This window comes from Neodiprion fabricii, chromosome 4 (genome assembly GCF_021155785.1).
Source record: "Neodiprion fabricii isolate iyNeoFabr1 chromosome 4, iyNeoFabr1.1, whole genome shotgun sequence".
In the NCBI taxonomy this organism is placed as follows: Eukaryota; Metazoa; Arthropoda; class Insecta; order Hymenoptera; family Diprionidae; genus Neodiprion; species Neodiprion fabricii.
This window is the reverse complement of record NC_060242.1, coordinates 1,720,455-1,739,694: the sequence shown is the minus strand read 5'-3', so window position 1 is coordinate 1,739,694 and position 19,240 is coordinate 1,720,455. Positions and strand designations below refer to the sequence as shown.

The 19,240-nt window shown below is 39.6% G+C and overlaps 2 protein-coding genes across 8 annotated transcripts in view; both read left to right on the top strand.

The window, feature by feature from the left end:
- The first annotated feature begins 561 nt into the window (after window positions 1–561).
- LOC124179798 lies at window positions 562–7,570 on the top strand. 3 transcript variants are annotated; one of them, XM_046564560.1, is made up of 4 exons: window positions 562–1,003; window positions 1,711–1,845; window positions 5,845–5,950; window positions 7,082–7,570. In XM_046564560.1, exons 1-4 carry the CDS (start codon window positions 975–977, stop codon window positions 7,109–7,111), a joined length of 300 nt encoding a protein of 99 aa, XP_046420516.1. In that variant the 5' UTR covers window positions 562–974; the 3' UTR covers window positions 7,112–7,570. The 3 variants fall into 3 exon arrangements, with proteins under 3 accessions (XP_046420516.1, XP_046420515.1, XP_046420513.1); XM_046564559.1 differs by having other exon boundaries at window positions 5,845–5,969; XM_046564557.1 differs by having other exon boundaries at window positions 5,845–5,969; window positions 6,983–7,570.
- A 175-nt stretch (window positions 7,571–7,745) lies between these two features.
- The window catches only part of LOC124179797 (neprilysin-3-like), a 50,434-nt gene continuing 38,939 nt past the window's right edge, over window positions 7,746–19,240 (top strand). For 2 of the 5 annotated variants that reach the window (XM_046564554.1, XM_046564555.1), the window contains exons 1-2: window positions 8,467–8,775; window positions 12,637–12,862. In XM_046564554.1, coding sequence (XP_046420510.1) covers window positions 8,572–8,775; window positions 12,637–12,862 — 430 coding nt within the window. In that variant the 5' untranslated portion in view covers window positions 8,467–8,571. Of the gene's footprint in view, window positions 7,991–8,177; window positions 8,776–12,636; window positions 12,863–13,887; window positions 14,051–19,240 lie in introns of those variants that run through there. The other 3 variants (XM_046564553.1, XM_046564552.1, XM_046564556.1) reach the window with 3 other exon arrangements.

Sequence of the window (19,240 nt, the reverse complement as noted above, 5' to 3'; positions counted from 1 at the left end):
CACTCGAGAAACAAAACACGTTGACCGGAAGCTGCAGGCCGGGGTAAACAACGTCGAACGCGTCACGTGACTCGGATCGCGTCGTTTGTTTTCGAAGCGTTCGACGGGCGGGTGAGGGGGGAGCCGGTTGCGATTGTTTGACAAGATGGCGGTCGCGAGTCGAAAAGAAGGGGGGAGGAAAGAGATTCGACGGCGTTGGATCAACCGTGTGTACGGATCGGCGTTTGCCGGTCGAAACTTCGCTCTACGCTGGAAACAAACATCTCTTCGTAACCACAGATTCCACTGCAGGAGGATTCGCTGCATCGGAAGAGCGTCGCTGCGTTCGTGGACCAACGACTGATGGAAATTGATAGAAACTGCTGATTTCAGGTAACCGATAATCGTTTTCGCAAATTCTAACGACGTCAGCTATCCGCGTGTTGTAAACACCGAGTGATCGTAGCTCTTGGTAATCTCCTGAATGTGTACGGTACAATTACAGCTTCGATTCGAAACAGACACGTCATCTTTCGGTCGAAATTCGAATCCAATTACGACGCGTTTGCGAGTAAATCTACAGCTCACTTCACATCGAGACGTCGAACGTTCTGGAGCGTGTAGTGAGACGTAATTAGAGATCGACTCGTAGCAGTTTTATCACCAGATTATCGCGCGTTTAGCCTAGTCAGAAAAAAAATGTTATATTCATTTGCTTCAACTCGACTTTCCTTTCGAAATCGTCGAGTGTGAATCGGCGGTACGGAACGATAAGTGAAGGGGATTAAACTTGGCGAATTGTTGGCGGAAATAAACGGGACTAATTAGCGGGTACTAACAACAACATCGGAATTATCGCTTTGTGACGCAGTTATACGTATACGTAGATCCATTAACCGGGAAGCAAGGCTGTCAAAAGTCCCGAAGGAGGCTGAGAATGGATTTCGCGGTGAGCCCGGGGCTTGAGCCAGGATTCGAAGGGTTTCAACCCCGGAATGAGGGGGTTGGCCTGCGGACGTCGAGGGTAGGTGGGCATTATTATAGTTTTCTCTTGAGCAGCGGGGCTGCGAGGGGGGGGGGGGAGGGAAGGACCTTTGATAACTTTGTTAATTAGCCGGCTTTTGCTTCAGACGCTCGACACGCCGCGTCCTTTTCTCGAGGACCGGCCCCCGAGCAAACCTATAAATTCTTTTTCATCCCCATCCGGACAACCCGCTCTTGCACGTGTACGTAGGCACCGTGAAAAAGGACCGGCCTTCGTGGAATCTTTAATTTTACACCCGTGATTGATCGCTTTTCTTTTCGAAATTCGAACCCCCGCGTCGTTTCGGAGGCTTTGAAAAAGTTTTGCGATTAAGAGAGAGAGAAAAAAAAAAGCCGGTCGAATTTAAGAAAACAAGTATTGGAAATAAAATAAAAGAAATAAAAATGAAACGGGGAAAATTAATTACCCTAACGTTTTCCGATTTTGCCTTTTTTTCTTTTTTATTTTCTTGCCCTCTTTCCGTCTTTCTTTGAAAGTGGAAAAGTTTTTCACGGATTATTTCGAGGACATTGATCATGTATCGACGATCGAGGCAATTTTCATACAGGTATTTTATTATTTTTTTTTTTTATCATATCGTTATCCTTGAACAAGAAGAAAGCATCGTCGTTTTCTTCGCTTTGTTACGTTTGAGGGAAGAATGATTAATTTATGAAAAAACTAAGATACAAATTTTTTTCTTTCAGCTTCTTCGAGTTTGTTTACTTTTTCCTGTACCTACGCAGTCTTCGCTTCGGTGCCTTTGGCGTAACAACAGCAGCTGGTCGGGGAAAATCGCACGAGCTTCGTTGTACAACTTCCTTAGTCGGAGTATCTAGCCGGTGAGTGACTAACCAGATTATTGCCTATCGAATGACCTTACGTCATCGCGTGTCTAAGCCTCGTCAATGGTGTCTGAGATATATGGTAAATCGTTGTCACGGCCAACCTGCAGCAGAGCCGATTATTCGCAACCATGTGCAGTCCAGCAGCTTCGGAAAAGCTCTGGGCTGAGCTTTTTCTTCGATTAATCACGAATCTGAAGAAACTGTCGTTCCGAGCAACAACTTTATGCTATATAATCGCTAATCACGCCGAAATTTTCTCGCTGACAACACCGTTCAACCCGCATTTTGAGTCTGAGTTATGGACGACTTTTAATTTTTTCTACACAACCAATAAATGGAAAACTAGTTTTATTAGATAAAGTTTGTTTCTGTCGAAAGCGGAACGATATTCCGGATTTTAAGAAAAAATATTTATTTTCTCAAACATTTATTGTAAATGACAAATAAACAAACCTCACTTTTACATTTAAATCACTTTTATTCAAAAATAATAATCAATAATAAACTAAAAATATAAAAGAATTGTTAAACAAAGTTTAAAAATTAATATTTTTCGTACTTCTTCTATCTTTGTACAAACTTTCTCGTATGAAACTCCAAACCTAATCTCCCACCGTGTGACAAAGTCCATCGCATCTTCGTTAAAACGTTTTCTTCTTTCTTCCGAATCAGCACTCATGTTAGCTATGAACCAAAAAACTTCACGACTTATTTATCAGCGTCAAAAAAGACAAAAACAAACTTTACAAGTAACAAATAAACAAATAAAGGTTTTGGCTATTACCCCACATACAGAATCAAAATTTATGTATCTCAATTTGTCGACCTGTGTAATCTCGATCGATCAAAGTTACGGAAGAATGAAAAAATGAACGCTGTTACGGCGTGAGAGCTTTACGTTTCCGGATCATGATGCATGTACAGCGTAGGTACCCACTTTCTCTGTAATCCGTTTACACCCCTCACACTGCGCCTTCGTAACTTGTTTCAATTCGCGGGGTCAACCCGAAATCCGGTATTCGGAGGGGTTCTAATTTCCTCCCGCTCCCCCCCCCAACACCATCCTGTATTCGTCGCGACGCGGCAGCTGGGGCTCGGGATTCTCGTTATCCGAATATGGAAGAGGGTGGGGGTGTAGCTTTGGCCCTCCGATATAGGACTCGCAAGGGGTTCGTGTTACCGATAACGATATCTGACCGAGGGTAATTCTAAACTGCCCACGGGACGCCGGGAATTGGGTGATTTTTTGACGACGGCCAACTTTATCTTCGTTTACATTATATATATCGCTCTTTCCGTTCCCCCCTTTTTCTTTTATATGCATATATATATATGTGTGTGTGTATTTATTTTTTTTTAACCCTCTTTCAAATTACCGCGGTGTGCGCTTATATATCACACTTGTTTCTTAGTTATCAGGTAATGCGGTAGATTATTTTGAACCCAAAATTCACGCACCTGTACATTAATTATACACGTCCTTAAAAATAGGGTCTCGCAATTAATTGAAAAGTTTGAACGTTTCGTGAGAAAAAATTCTCCTATGTAATACAGTTATTTTATTATGTCTACATCTCTATTTCGTTTCATCGTCAAGTTTTAAAATTTCAATTTATGCAGATCCATTGAAGTTTTTGCGAAAGATTAATAGTTTTGAAGTGAATGAATTTCGTGTTACGGGTGTAACGTGAATTTCGTTGAATTTGGCCAATTTTTAGTGCTCCATATAACAACTGACAAAATGTTATGCAAGTTATGGAGTACGCGAGGAAAAACAAAATTGTTTTTATATCACTTTCATCTGGTGCATACGGGCTGGGGGTCAGAATCCGGAATGACCATAAAATCGACTGGTCGAAGACCCGAAATTTTCGAGATACGAATTTAAAAATTACAAATAATTAGTGTAACATATTCGGGATTTTCGATAAATCACCTAGTAGAATAACTGTTTTTCCGAAAGTTCATTTAACCAAAACCTCTTTTATCTGAAAAAATATTTTCAGTACAGTCTGTCTTTCCCGAATGAATATAGCACAGAATGTGAAGATGTACAAAAATGAAAGTTCCGAAATTAAACATTGAGATCGGCTGATACTTCGGACAGCCAAGAAACCAAAAAAATTATTCGTCGAGAATCAAAGTTCAGAAGGAGCAAAATTTCGATTCCCAAAATACGGAAGGATCGGAATCCCTGTTGCAACCTTTCGGTATTTTGTCCATTCTGTCCTTAGTGGGTTTCGGGATTTCGACCCTTCGAGTCTTTGGTCAGTCGCCATTGATGAATTCGGATTTATAAATTATCGAAAAAGGCACGTATCTGACATTTGAAAAGTAAACTCTTAGACTGTTCGATTTTTTCGCAATTCAACATTGTGCCCTTCGTAATCTTACCCATTCTCAAAAAAATAATTTCGGTATAAATTTATTTGTACAGTTTTGCGTTCTCTACATTTCTTGCTCTACAAGACAACGTTTCGTACTTACGGTCTTCTCTCGTAATTTGTCTTTCGGGATTTCGTCCCGTCGCCTTTTTGGTCTTTCCCATTTTTATATCCCACCCCCCGTTAATCATGCAGGTGGGTAATAGGTGCGACCCTTGAGAGGCGGGTCGAATCCGGGTTTGCCAAAGCGGGTGATAACGATTAATTTACTTGAGCCGTGACACGGTCGCCTGCACGCGTTTACCAGTGACGTATGCATGTACTCTATGTACACACATACCCCTTCTGTAATACCTACCCTCGACCTACTCCACCCCCTACTTTGCTAAGTTATTTAAGGCTTAAAACCTCCCCCTCGCGTCGCCTTGTTTTACTACTTGGGACAACGATCCGCACGATCAGAGACGACATTTGTTTGAAGCCTTTTCAGGCACCGACGTCACACTCAATCAGCCTCGAATGTAACACGTACACGGCTTTCAGGGGTGGACACGGTTACGTGACGAGATACCGCTCACCCTTCCATCACCCCCTCTCGATATTGTCCTACAATCCGTGATGTGTGACACGTTGCTGCATCTGCAGGATAAATTGCGCAAACAAATTTATCTTTTTATCTCTTGTATGCATGTTTTATTGGCATTATATATCATACGTTCGACACGCTAGGCAAACCGGATATTATCTCTTATTATCACCTTTTTCTCGATTATCAGTTATACTGTTTTATCGTGATATTATAAAGTAAACATCGAGAGAAGGTCTATGTTTACGTGTCGATTATTACGGGATTATGTGATAATAATCTATGCCCACGGGCGATTCGATTCTTTGAGCATCGACCTTAGGCATATAAGGTCGTTTCTGAGTATAGATCCCAATACCGACACCTTACCGACATTTTCACCCGCTTCACATCTCAGACGCAAACAATTCTGGGTATCGATCAGAGTGAGGATAACCCTCACCCGAAAAAAAGGGTTTGTATCTGAGGTGTGAAGCTGCCAAAAATGTCGGTAAGGTGTCGGTAAGGGGATCTGTATGCAGGAACTGCCTTATGTGCCGATATATTATGGACGGAGAAAAGAAAGCGACCTCTTATAATATCGACGAAAAAAATTCCATCTCTTCACTCACCCCTTATTGAAAATTCAAGAATCTTGCGTTATGATTTGGTTCCCCTTTTAAATCCGATTTCTGTGTTTTACGTAACGTGCAGCGATGAAAACGGGACAACACGAATAGGGTAGGTGTTACGTATACGATTTTGTGCGAAAAAACAAAATGAAACAAAAAAATAAGGAGTGCGATAAGAGCACGACTCGACTCTATATAATTCTGGTTAATGCTTATACTCCATAAATAACTCCTCGTGCCAGATTAAAAGTTTGGCGTGAAGGAATACAAGAGCCAGGGCCCGTTTTCTTCTCGCAATTTTAATTAACGTTCTTTCTTCTTGACTGTACCACGTATACCTCACTCACTCTTTTTCTCGCTCTCTCTCGCTCTCCGTATTTCTATATTTTTTTCTTTCTCTCTCTCTTTGCAGGGGATATTTCGAGGGCTCAACAACTCGTTACAAAGACGAAAACTGTATAACGAGCTCGTATATATCGATTAGGAGAACGGACGTCGAGCAAAAGAGAAGAAAAAAGGTGAGGGAAGAAACAAGAGGTAAATAGAAACTTTGAACGATAAAAGTAAGTAAACTACTCCAGCTACCACGATCATAGTAGCTCGGAAAATAAATTGGCTAGATATATTTATACGTATATACTGCGATTCGAAACAACTTTCCTCAAATGCTTTCTATTTATATACTCACTCATTCCCAAGCAGTTTGAGGTGTCTTGAGACGTCCCTTTATACATGCTCCAGTCTCATTCAAAACTCTACTTTTTCTCCGCATTTCGTGAAATATGTTCAATTTCGAAACTAAACCAGTGCAACTAATTGTTTAATTGCTGGTCCACGGTTAGTATGATTTATTGGTAAGGTAAACCGTTCAAGATGAGACACGAATCAACGGTCATTGTTGAGTAACAGTGACGTGAGGGAGACCATTACTGATACCGAAGATATGGCCAGTCGACTAACTACCCGTTTCTGACGTCACCCCAAAAGGAAGAATGAGGATAAAGGTTGTCTTCAACACCTGCAGAGGCAACTCCGAGGAGAATTCAACAATGGTGCTTTGATATTGTTGACGAGCTTACGACGTTTTTATAACCGTTATAAAACGCACTCTGCACGTTCGTCGAAGTGGTCGTAAAGAGGTTCGTTGCCTGTTAACCGTGTTTTGGTGATGTGCCTGGAAAGTTCTCGGGTGGACAGAGTCCTGAAGGTGGGTCATCGAGCAAGGACGAGAGGAACGCGAAGAAGAAGGGCAAAAAGACAATACCGGTAGGGAAATTCGACACGATCGCCATCAACGATCACTTTGACGATCGTCAGAGTGCTTTTTTACCGGTGGTACATCAGCGTCGTTGGCTTGTATACACGATTGTTGTTGACGTCTCTTGTTGATCGCTTCGCAATCGATCATTGACTCGTCATTTTCTATGTTTTTGATGAGGGATTTTCGATTTGGTGACTGATTGATCAATTGGCTTTGCCTCGTAATCGATGATTCGGTTTCGCTATATAACTGACAAATTTTTAATGTATATGTTTGTTCTTTTTTTCAGCCTTTGGCATTGTCCATTCATTCATTGTGTACATTTTCCTAAAATTTGATAATTGTATAATTCTTAAAACATTGATTGAAACATTTTACATCACTTCAGCAAACTTGGTGCATTTCAGTGAAGGTGTGAAGACGGTAATATCATTGGAACACGTTGATTTATTCATCTTCGGAATTTACCAAACCTGCAGTAATTTGTGAAATAGCATCTGATAGTGTGAAAAATCTGAATCCATTGGATCTTCTGCTGATTGTTTTTTTTAAGCGAGAGGGAGAGAGAGTGAGTGAGTGAAAAGGGTGAAAAGTAATTTCCCAGAGTAAAAATGGAGCGGACACGAGAAGCTACCGGTTTGTATAATGGATTAATCCTCCAGGGCAGGCGGCAGTGAGCCATCCGTTATAAGGCGATCGAGGGTGATTATAAACAGCTCAATTACCGTTTGTTTACGGTTAACTGGAAGCGGACGGCGGGAGCCTTCAGAGCCGAAGACGAGTAGCAGACCGAATCGTTCCAGTCCCAGCGGCGGAGTCTAACCAGGTCTAGGCGGCAGCCCGGAGAGGCAGGGAAGACTCGGCGGTCGTCTCATTGTCAGGGGATGAGGGTGATGAGGGGGAGGAGGAGGAGAGGGAAACCTGCGCCCCGAACGCAGCGGCATCGCTCTCCCGCTCTCGGTTCTCCCGCACCATCGAAAGCGGCTGCGTCGCCAGCCGAGGGGGTTCGGGGGTTGGTCGGAGGGGTGGCTCGAGTTCGCGGGCGTCGCGACGCCGCGCTCCAAGGAACGGTCCCTCAGTCCGCGTGTCCTTTCCTCCGCGATACGGGCTCACCCGAACCTCCGGGTAAAATCTGAAAGATGGAAAAAAAAACAACAATTCAATTAGAAGATAGAATATGGTAGTTTCAGATATCATTTTTAGATACGTAGCAAAACTCGCATATAATATATGTATGTATATTACACAATTTCAAATAATAATACTGCTGCAGGAATATTATAGTGACTATAATCAGGTACAAACGACAATCTACAGATAAACAAGAACAGAAAAAACTGAAATAAAAAATAGGGGTGAATCTTTTCCCGTAATTTTCCCTGTATTCGTTTTTTTTCTCACAATTCATTCGCATATTATACACAATACGCATGTTAATAACTTCGAACCCCTGTATATCGTAAATTTTTCAAACTTGGTTACAGTATAGCCGCTTTTTTTGTTTTTGATTGACTCGAACGATCGTGTGTATGTGCGGTTGCGGCAAGGGGGTGGCGGGGGCGGCGTGTGTAAAATCCAGTGTCCGGGGTTGGCGGAGGCCGCGGGTGGATTGAAAAGAACGAAAGTTTGGCGCCAGTTTGGTCAGCCCCCGCAAATGTGGCTCTGTGTACGTTGAACAGGGGGTACACGGGCGGCCGTGCAGCTGCCCGTGGTGGGGGTGGAAGGGGCCGCAGGGGGGAGGCGAGCGTCAGGCTGCCGCTGAGTCCCCGGACGCTGTGCGCTCCCGGCGCCGCGGCGGGGCCCCATGCCCAGGCCCATCAGGCCCTCACCGGGCCACCGGCGGTGGGGGGCGACGACGGGCCCGGACCCGAGGAGGCGATGGTCCACGTCGAGCGGCCCGCTCAGCCTGGCACGTGGGTCTGCTGCGTTCCCTGCTACTGGCTGCGCCGCAGCAAGGCCGTCCACAAGGCCCTGCTCACCCTCGCCATGCTGCTCGTCACAAGTCTGCTCGTCACCAGCCCCGTGCTCTTCCTCATCACGACTTTGCCCGAGGCGGAACAACCCAGGGAATGCAGCCCGCAGGTGAGGGAGGAATTGGATTTCTTTTCTGTCTTTTTTTGTTTTTTTTTTTTTTTTTATCATTCCCGTTTTTTTCATGCCCAATTACGGGGAGGGAGGGAGGAATTTGATCATCTCGTCGTTGACGTGAATCAAAATACCTGTAAATATCTACAAATGCCGGGTGTTTTTTTTTGTTTTTTTGTATCGGTATTCGAAAGTTGAAATTCATCCTTGACGTTACGATAAATCGATTGCTTTTCAACGAGACGAAGAGAAAAATATATAACGATTTCAATTTAATGCGGGTGTAATAAAGTTTTTAAACTAATTGGAACACTCGCTGATTAGGCCGATGAAAATTTTATGAAAGAACTGCCTTTTTTTTGGGTCATGAAGAACCTGGAAATGTTATTGAATACATTTTGCAATCTGTTTTGTTTGTTCGTTACTTGATGGTGATTTAATTGAATGAAACATCTTGTATTTTTTTTTTTTATTCTCAATTCTCGAAACGTGTTTGACTTTGAACCTCGAGTCAATTTTATTTTTTTTGCTTGTTGCATTCAGAAACTGAAATATATGCCGTTGAGCGTAACGAGCAATCGGAGAGAAAAGAAATGTCAGTCTAATGACTATAGTCATGTTTCTTTTTAAGTACCATACTTTGGTAATGTTTCTCTTTCTTTATGTTTTATTTTTTTTCCTTGGCGATGGTATAAATTTATTGACTCGACTTTGCTGACAAAATCGATTGTCGCTGATTTCTTAGATTTTGAAAATCAATAGAATTAGGAAAAAATATGTTGATATTGAAATGAAATTTTTTTTCTTTTTTTTTTTTTTTAGAACAAACTATGCAATATAACAGTTTTTTTTTGGCTGAAGTATAAAAAACTCGAAATGTAAAATTCTGACGTTAGTTGATTTTTGTATTTCGACTAATCTTTTCACAGATATTTGAACTTGGTAGACCGTAAACCTCTATGAATATATGAGACAAAGAAAAACGCAATGTTTTTTATCCATCCGCACAGCTCTTCTACTCTTTTCACCCTCGCTTTTATTCTCCTCTCTCTCTTTTTTCACCTCTGTAACAAAACGTTTCGAACAAACCACGCCGAGTGGGATGATTGAAAAATATTTTATTCATCGGGCGGAAACGAGTGAAGACGATTATGGGATCGGCGTTTGATATCCGCGCGGATGAACATAATCGTAACTATATAATCGAAAAAGTTGTCGAATCGAATTATTTGATGTCGGGTATTAAGGGTGGATCTAACGCGCGGTCATCCGGTAAAAGAGGCGGTATAAACCGAAGTGAACAAGCCGTAAATGCAGATCCGAACAACCGCCGGTCATTTCCTCACCGTTTATCGTACACACAACATACACAGATGGATCTACGTAGGTATTATACGAGCGGTGTTAAGCTGAAAACTTGCCCGAGGAAATAACTGGCGATTTTGGTTAACGAAACAGCCCTCCTTCCCTTGCTCGTGCCGTCTGACTGTGCGCGCGAAAATTTCCCCGCCTTCGAACATAAACCAAAACATTGAAAACGGAAGTTCCGAGGGTCCGTTAAACACCCGATGCGATTCTGAGATGGATAAATTCCACACGAATTCTATCCGTCTCTCTCCACCATCCCGTTCGTACTCCTCGCCAATTTTATTTTCTCATTCTTATTTCACCCGATTTTTATTATTTTTATTCTTGCTCTTATTCTTTCCCTCGCCAATTTCATTTTTGCCAGAAGAACTGCGGGGCAGTAAAAAATTAGGGGAAGATAGTGATGAAAGAAAAAAAAAAAAAGGGAAAAGAAAAAGAAACGAATTGGCAACGTCTCTGCCAATACGTCCATAGCGTTTTTTTTTTTTTTTGCTTCTTGCTTCTCATTCGGATAATCTTGATAAAGAACATGTAAAATTATTATAACTTTTCTTTTCTTTTTTTTTTTTTTCATCTTTGCGCAATTTATTATATAACGAGGTTGAATTTATTAGCTTTGAAAACTTTATCGAACTATCATTTGGATAATTGTAAAACAACAGCGTCTGTACAAATATCTCCGTCATATCTATCTCAGTATTAAAACTATTTCGATAAAACTTTCATCTCTTCAGTAAACCAGAAATATTATGTCGAGTATCGGAAATTTTCAATGAGCGATATCGGTGTTATTGTTTAATTGATAATAAAAAAAAAAAAAACACACGAAGTCGCACCGATCTTGTAATTGACATTTACACTTTACGTACGATACGGGAGATTTTCAGGGCTTGGAAGAATAATGATAAAAGTAACAATAATAAGAATGGTAAACGGAAAGCTGCAAAAAAGGGATGAAAAATGAAAGCTCGTTAGGCCGGCAGCTGGCGCATGGAATCAGGAATAATTTCAAACGTTAGAAAAAAAAGAACAAAATAAAAGTAAAAAAAAAAAAAAAAAATTCAGGTGACAAGTTGCGGGGTGAGAAAATTCTTTGTACGTTACAATTTCGCGTTCACCGCAAGCGACGTATTGCGAATTCTTTTTTTTTCCCTCCCCTCTTTCACCCTCGTTTGCTTCTCTTCTCGCAGTTTCCTTCTTCTTTTTCTTTTTTTTTTTTTTTCTCTTCTTTATTTTTATCCACCTAGGCGCGAGGTCTGCGAGTGGGTTGAAGCCCTATTCCGAGCTAAGGTTTCGAGGCAAATGTCAACTTTTCTTTAGGTCAGGGCTCCGCGTGTCGAGCTTTCCATTCATCGACGGAAATGTTGCGATCTGGGTGAAGTAAAACGCGAGAATGCGAGGAAAATGAGGAAAATAATAGCCCATCGGATAATCCGGAACAATATTTTCGAATTCTGCGAATGACACAGGTCTGCAAAAAAACATAATTTCTTTTTTTCGGCTGCTTGGGGTGTTTTTGGTAAATATTGTGTTTTCGAGTTTACCGAAATCCAAAAATTACATCCATTTCCCTACGTCGCGTGCGGTATTCTTGCAAGATAAAAGGTGATTTGCATAAAAAAACCACCGCTGTATTACAACGAACTAAAAAATATTTCATGTAAGATTGTGCAAACCATTTGTTTACGAAATGTGCTCAACATTCTGTGAAACCTTTTCTTCTTCTCTTTGATACTTCTCCGTAACTTTTTGAGTATCTTTCCCAGTTTCGATTAAAAATCTACAATAAACGGTTTAAAAAATACCTGTGCAGTTGTTTCTACCGCAGACCCGTGTAATTCGAGGTTCACTTTTTCAATTCCGGTTTAAAAACGCAACCGAACAGAAAAAAAAGCCCAAAAAAACATGGCTCGAAGCTTTTTCCGTATACCTTGTAGGTACTCAAAAAGCTCAACGATTGAAACTAGATTGGTTCTAGACTAAGGTTACGTACGGTGCAAAAAACAAAACGGGGTTTGAAAAATACAAGTCTCTCTGGTTTACGATACCTTACATACTCTCTTGTAACAAACCATTTACACCGTAAGCTAAACGCGCTATTTCATTCTGATACTTTCACTCACCCACCTCGAAAAACTTCTCATACACACAGCTTGCAAATACACTTTTATGTATTTATACTCTAAAGCTCCGCGTAGGCGGCTACGGTGAGCTTTTGCGGAGTGATCGATCTCCCCTGTAACGGCGAGATGACGCTCGAATTATAGTCGTTGTTGTTGTTGTTGTCGAGAGAGAGAGAGAGAGAGAGAGAGGGTGGACAAAGGGAGGGAGCTCCTGTCGCCGGTAAAATGAGAGTTGGTAAATTTAATTTGCGACTTTCTCGCGTTCGGTTTCCCTTTTATTTATCGTAATATTTGTTTGATCTTGATTCTGTTAATTTTACTCGTGCCGCAGACCCTGGTAATATACTTTTTTGAAATTCCACACAAGGACGAGGTTTGCCTGAGGGATCGGGAGGGTCAGGAGGGAGTCTGCGAGTCGAGCGCTTGCGAGGAGGCCTCCAAACGCATGCTGGCATCCGTGAAGAGGGGCGTCGATCCCTGTCGTGATTTTTACCAGTTTGCATGCGGCGGGTTTAGCAGAAATAATCGGGACAACCGCCAGACCATGGCCAGCTTCAACACCCTCCAGTCCCACGTCGACAACCAAATCAAAGGTGAGTCTTGGATATTTTTTTGCCTAGGATTTTTCACCCTACCTCTATACGTGTAACAATTTTCTTCGAGGATCGACGCTTTTCGTCAAATTTTTTAACATGTATTCATCGATTTATGGAACTGCGTTTTATTCTATTCCCGTAATAGAATTCTGTAGAATATAGCAAAAAAAAGAAAAATATGAAATACCGATGCAACAAACTAAATCTTAGATATATATATATACATACATATTACCGAAAGGTTTAAATATGAAAATGTAAAGAAGAGGACGTCTTGAAGATTATTTTTTTAACCCTTCTTTAAGACTACATACCGAAATTTACGAAATTTTGGTAAAAAAAAGAAAAAAAAAAAAATACAAAGTAAACGACCAATCGATTAATTTTCACCCATTCAATCGAGTCGCGTTCGATTATTTTTGTCTCACGATCAGCGATCGCCGCAATCGGGCCCTTTTAAACGTTTTTCAACCACCCGCGGTGTATTAATTTATTACCAGACACCGCGGTCGTCTGCAGGTGCATTAAAAAAACATTATCCCCGCAGTGAATGCGTCGTAGAAATTGAATAATAGGACAGGATAGGATATATAGGGAAAAAGTTTGGCGAGCGGATGTTTTTCCGTTACGTATGTATCCACGCATGCATACATATGTAGACGTCGTACTGCATTTCTCGTGATCTTTTCCGGCTTCGAGTGGATGAGAATACCTATGTAAACGATATTATCTAAACATATGTGTACGTTACATATATGTATACATATACGTATATACGTATATACATATATGTATAGACGTTGCACGTACGCGTGTGGAGAGATTCCGCTGCTCGGTGATGTTTGGATACTGTAATAATTCCAAGAAGCAAGGGGGAGAAACGGTGGGGATTTATTCGAAACAGGGGATGCTGGTTGGCTGGCAGAATGACAAAAATTATTGGACGATGAGGGGGAGGAAAAGTCAGCATCGTACTTCTGCGCGACTAGGCGCCACTGTTTTTCACGTCGAGTCGAATGTCAACGCTGCTACATATCTCCGAAAAACCGAGCGAGAGGGAGAGAGAGAGAGAGACAGATAGATAGATAATGTTTGTTACGTCCGTGGAAACGTTGGACAAGAATTAGAAACGCAAGCAATGCGGTAACTAAAAAAATCAGAGGAGGTGAATATAAATGTAGAGAGGTATGAAGGAAGGGTAATGAAAAGTAATAGAATAATAATACAGTGCAAGATGAGCATGCGATAAAGTGAGACTGAAATAAAATGAAGAAAAAAAAAAATTAAAAATAAACGCAAAGCAAATAAATAATTGAGTAAATTATCGAGTTATTAGTAGGTAAATTATTAAGTAGATGAGAGAGAGAGAGAGGTGGACGGATTTGATTCGTTCTGTTATTCGTCCGATGGTGAGTAAATGGAATTGTTTTTATCACTGGATTTTACGGTTCATTTGAATAGCCGCGTAATTGTTCGTACAGAAAATACTGGAATTAGAGAAATTTTTAGTCCCGGTTACCGCTCAGTCCTTAACTATTTTCATTTTTCACCACGATCGACAAAATATAGTTCTAGGTAGAAAATGAAAATTAGTTTTCTAGCTGTTACCGGAAAGTCTAGTATCCGTTACTATTCTTTCTCATTACGATCGCTGTTGCTGTATTTTCTTGTATAATTGTTGCGAAAATTTAACGCTCGTGCAAGGATAAATTGACGTTGAAGCCTTGTTTAAATAGCGCAAAATGGTTAGGCGTAGCTCGTTTTTCGTAATTCCAACGATATTCATACAGTTTTTTTTTTTAACGATAACTGTTTTACTCAATTTTTCTACTCACTGCAACAAATGAAGTTTTTCTCAGTGTGCTGTTTGTAGGATGGAGGCAGCGTGAATATTCAGAAGCCATTTATGTCGAAAGTTTTTACGTAAGAAGAAGGGAAAACGAGTTTACTTTGCGTTACGTCAAGTTCTTCGCAGCTTCGGCTGCGGATCTATGACAATTCGATTAATTCACCTCACGTATATTTGTACGTATGTGCGCATGTTTGTACCTTGTGCGCTTTTGAAATGGGTCAAGTTCGCCTTAATCAGCGATCGATCCGTTTTACCATCGACGATTAAATTCATTCCAGACCACTTAACGCCTGCTCGTTTGTAAGGGCTACTATATTATTATTCCAGATAGTTCGCTCTCCGATTTTATTATTCGAATTCAATTACACCGTCGCAATTCAAAGTGCAAGTCAAACATCCCCGAGCAACTTTTCACTCTGAGCTGCTGTAATTATCTCACCTGCGATTAGAACGTCAATTTTTTTATTCTGCCTAATTGTTTCTACTCACACGCGTTATATAAGATACAAATTAAATGTTCGATAAATTTTTAAATAATAATAATATGTAATATAAATAATATATGGAAATACTCGGTACTTGAACCCTTTGATTTTACAACCGTTTTCCATTCTTCGATCCAAAAATCTGTACCAGACGAATTCACAGGGCTTAGAGAATATTTTTTAATCGCGGTATAAAAATCGAAAAGGCGACAAAGGATAAAGTCTACCTAATTTTGACGCGCTAAACAAAGGCTATTTTCATGAATGTTTTTAATAGGCTTATGTTATAAATATTAATGTATAAGATCTTACACTTAATAAATACACTCCCGAAATACATGGAAAGATTTTTTTAAATTCATTTTAGTGAGTTTCTGTACATGAAAATGGTAGCTGAAAAAAGGTCAAAATTAAAAAAAGATTGAATGGATGGTCTGAAATAAAAATTCGAACGGTTTTAGATACAATTTGTTAACAGCTATGCCGCATATCGTACGATTTATAATTTATGCAAAATTGACAATTTGTCGGACATTTTTCGAAAAATAAAAAAAATCGTGTTTTTTTCGTGCCGTTTGCAAAAAAAAAAAAAAAAAGTCAAAGTCAAAATTCTTAAAAATCGTATGATATGCGCCATAGCTATTGACACACTGAATCTAAAACCTTATGATTTTTTTGTTTCAAAGATTTCATCAAAAGCGTAGACCCATCTTTTTTTTTTTTGTCCTTTTTTCAACCACCATTTTCGTGTATAAACATTCACTGAAATGATTAAAAAAAAAAAAAAAATCTTTCCATGTATTTCGGGAGGGTATTTATTAAGTTTAACAACTTACGCATCAATATTTATAATGTAAATGTATTCAAAAAATTGACGTAGTTGGCCTTTTTCTTAGCCCCCCCAAACGAAGAAGTTACAAATGCACGTCGACGAAGCGAGCCGCGTTGGTCGGCCAAATATAAATTCGGGCCGGGTCGAGTCGAGCCAGTTTCGAGGGCAGGCGCCGCGACGGCGTGCAGTTTCACATCGATCGGCATATAAGCGTATATCGAGTCGATAACAATAAGCCGGACAGTGGCTGTGTCATTTGCCCAAACAGACGCTACGGGGACGTAAGCGTAACGGGGAAATTTGCCTGCGGCACGTCGTGCGTGATTGTCGTTGTCTTCGACGTTGTTATCACGGGGTCTATGAACCCTAGGGTGGACTTTTTTTTGTTTTTTTTTTCATCATTTTTATGCTCCCAGGGGTTTAAACGCCCTCGAATTGATTGAGAAACGGAAAACATTTCCTCATAATTTCAACTCTCTGTATCAATTTTTAAGATGTATCTTGGTTGTTTTGCTTTTTTAAATATTTACAAGTCGTCGACGAATATATCGAATATAATAATGAAAAATGTATATTTTTTTTTTTTTAGAGAATTGATCGATGCGGAAAATTCGCGAATGAATGCGTTCGTATGTTAATTGACGTTCAAAGTTTCATTTCTAATAAATTGTGAGCACCGGGTCACAATATTAACCTAACCTAGAATTTAAAAATTTTTTTTTTAAAGAATCTTATCGATCAATACCGGTGTAAGATAATTTTTGATTTTGGTTTATTGTACATGTAATGAGGTTTTAGAATAATGTAATAACACCGATCTATCTTAAATTTTGTAACCTGCAAAAAATGTGCAATGTATTTTATAACACGATTGATCGTTTCGTAGCTACACTTGACAGAATGATAATTTTACATAGATGATAGTTTGAACGTTAATTCGGATATGAACGCTTAGCTTTTTTGTAGAACGTTCAATTCTTCACAAAAATATGTGTTTTTCATTATTGTCGGTATATTCGTCGACGACGTATAAAATCTCAAAGAGCAAAGAAAAAAAAAGAAGCTTTTCCCATGTTATTTCCATAAAATAATTCTATCACAAAGCGGACTGTCTCTTTTTGTAGCGTTGTATTTTTTTTTTTTTTAATCAATTTGAGAGCGTTTCAGCCCCCGAGAGCATAAAAATTGAAAAACAATCCTATTGAGGACCACCCTAATGAACCTATAAGAGAGAGGGTGAAAAGATGGAGAGGTCCAAAATTAGAAGGACCGTGATATCGAATTTCTTACGAAGTGAAAACTCAATTTCTGCCTTTTAACACACGTAGAAAGTGAAGAAAAATAGAGATGCTTTATTATATAGAATTCCAAAATTTGGAATCGTATACAGATTTTATATTTTGCTATTACATGTTTCGACCTTTCGCTATATTTCGATTTTCTGTATTTTCAATTTTCTCTACTCTCGGACCTTCTACGTTTTTATAATTCTACGAATGAGATTTTTATAATTTTTCAAAATTCGATATCTTGGCTCGTCTATAAATCGGTAATTCAAATTTTTTTAACCCCAATCACTGTACAATAATAATAATATGGATGATAAAATTCAGTAAAAAATTTTCTCACAGGCAAAATTTTTTCTCCGTTATACCGACGCGCTGGCAAAGATTATTAATCTTCACTATCCTTTCGTCGTATCGTATCAGGATATATTATACACGCGTAAGAGAAGAGACGAAGGGTGTTTATAATTCATTTACGTAATATCGTAATAATTTCAGTTCATTCATGTATTATATACATACAGATATGCATATGTATGCACAGTCATTAGTCGTAATTTCCGCTTTTGTTGCCTAGAACAACACAGTACATGGTATATATTAATTAGGTCGTAAGCTATCTAAGATTAATTTGTGCAGAACGGTGCAGGGTGCGTACCTAAATATAACAAAACGAATTTCCAGTCTTATTAGAAACAATTTTCAACTTCATTTATACTCGTCGTGTATATTTGTAACATACGTGGTAGGCCGGTTTTTTAAAAACTTTTTTCTTTCTTCCTCTTACGTACCCTTCGAAAAGTTAGTTTTTAGCCTGAAAACGAAGCCTCCTGAAATCGGAACCCGGTAGAAAAATATTAAAAAAAAAAAAAAAAAAATATATAATACTCACTGTATATGTATACATGACATACAACGCACAAAGCTATGCTTTATATTTTCTCGCGGTTCGCAAAGTCGAAGTCGCTGCACGACATATACGTATATATAATTGACCTTCTATAAATAGCAACGCTCTACGCGATTATCGGCACGAGTGGCCAGGTGATCTAGGACCGAGTGAATGCCCTCCGTATTTTATCCTGCCACCCGTTGTGCAACACCTGACAGAAATGTCTTTTTTCATCGTCTCTCAATTTTTCGCAATAAGAAAGCAAAAGAAAAAAAAAAAATATAGAATACATAAATAAAAATGAAAATAATCAAAAGTATCTCGAGCCCCATTTTTTATTTTTTATTTATTTTTGCTCTCTCTCTCTCTCTCTCTCTCTCTCTCACGCAATTGTAAAACCGATTTTTGAAATATCATCGTGCATCCCTGGGTGGTTTGATAATAATTGACGTCATTGCGAGACAAGAGCATCGGAATTATTATATGGAATAGCTGTTTCGGAGGGATGGGAAAATGGACGGTGGTTTTGTGCAAAATTATTATAATAATAGCGGCTGCTGCTGCTGCTGCTGGAATAAGGTTTTACTTTGTAATTTTGGTACGAGCTCCGGGCTATAGGTAGAAAGAGAAAATATTCAACGGGATACGGATGGGAGACACAGTGGCTACGTATACACGGGGGTTAATTTGAAATCACAGAGAGTGGCTGGCTGTAATTTCCCTTTACGCAAAAACCCGCGGACATATACATATACATATATATATATATATATACGTTCATGTCTCTATGATACATATATATGTTTATGTATAAGACGCGATACGTACATACACGGTTCATTTTGCGTTACATTCTTGCAACCTCTTCCTTATATTTACAATCTCCAATCAGAGAAAATTGCCTACGCGATATGATATGTGACCAGAAAGAACGTGCACGAGCAGAAATTTTCTCTCATCTTGATTCGTTTTTTTTCTTTTTTTTCCTTTTTTTTCCCTGTCTGGAGTTAAGTTGCAAAATTCTCGTG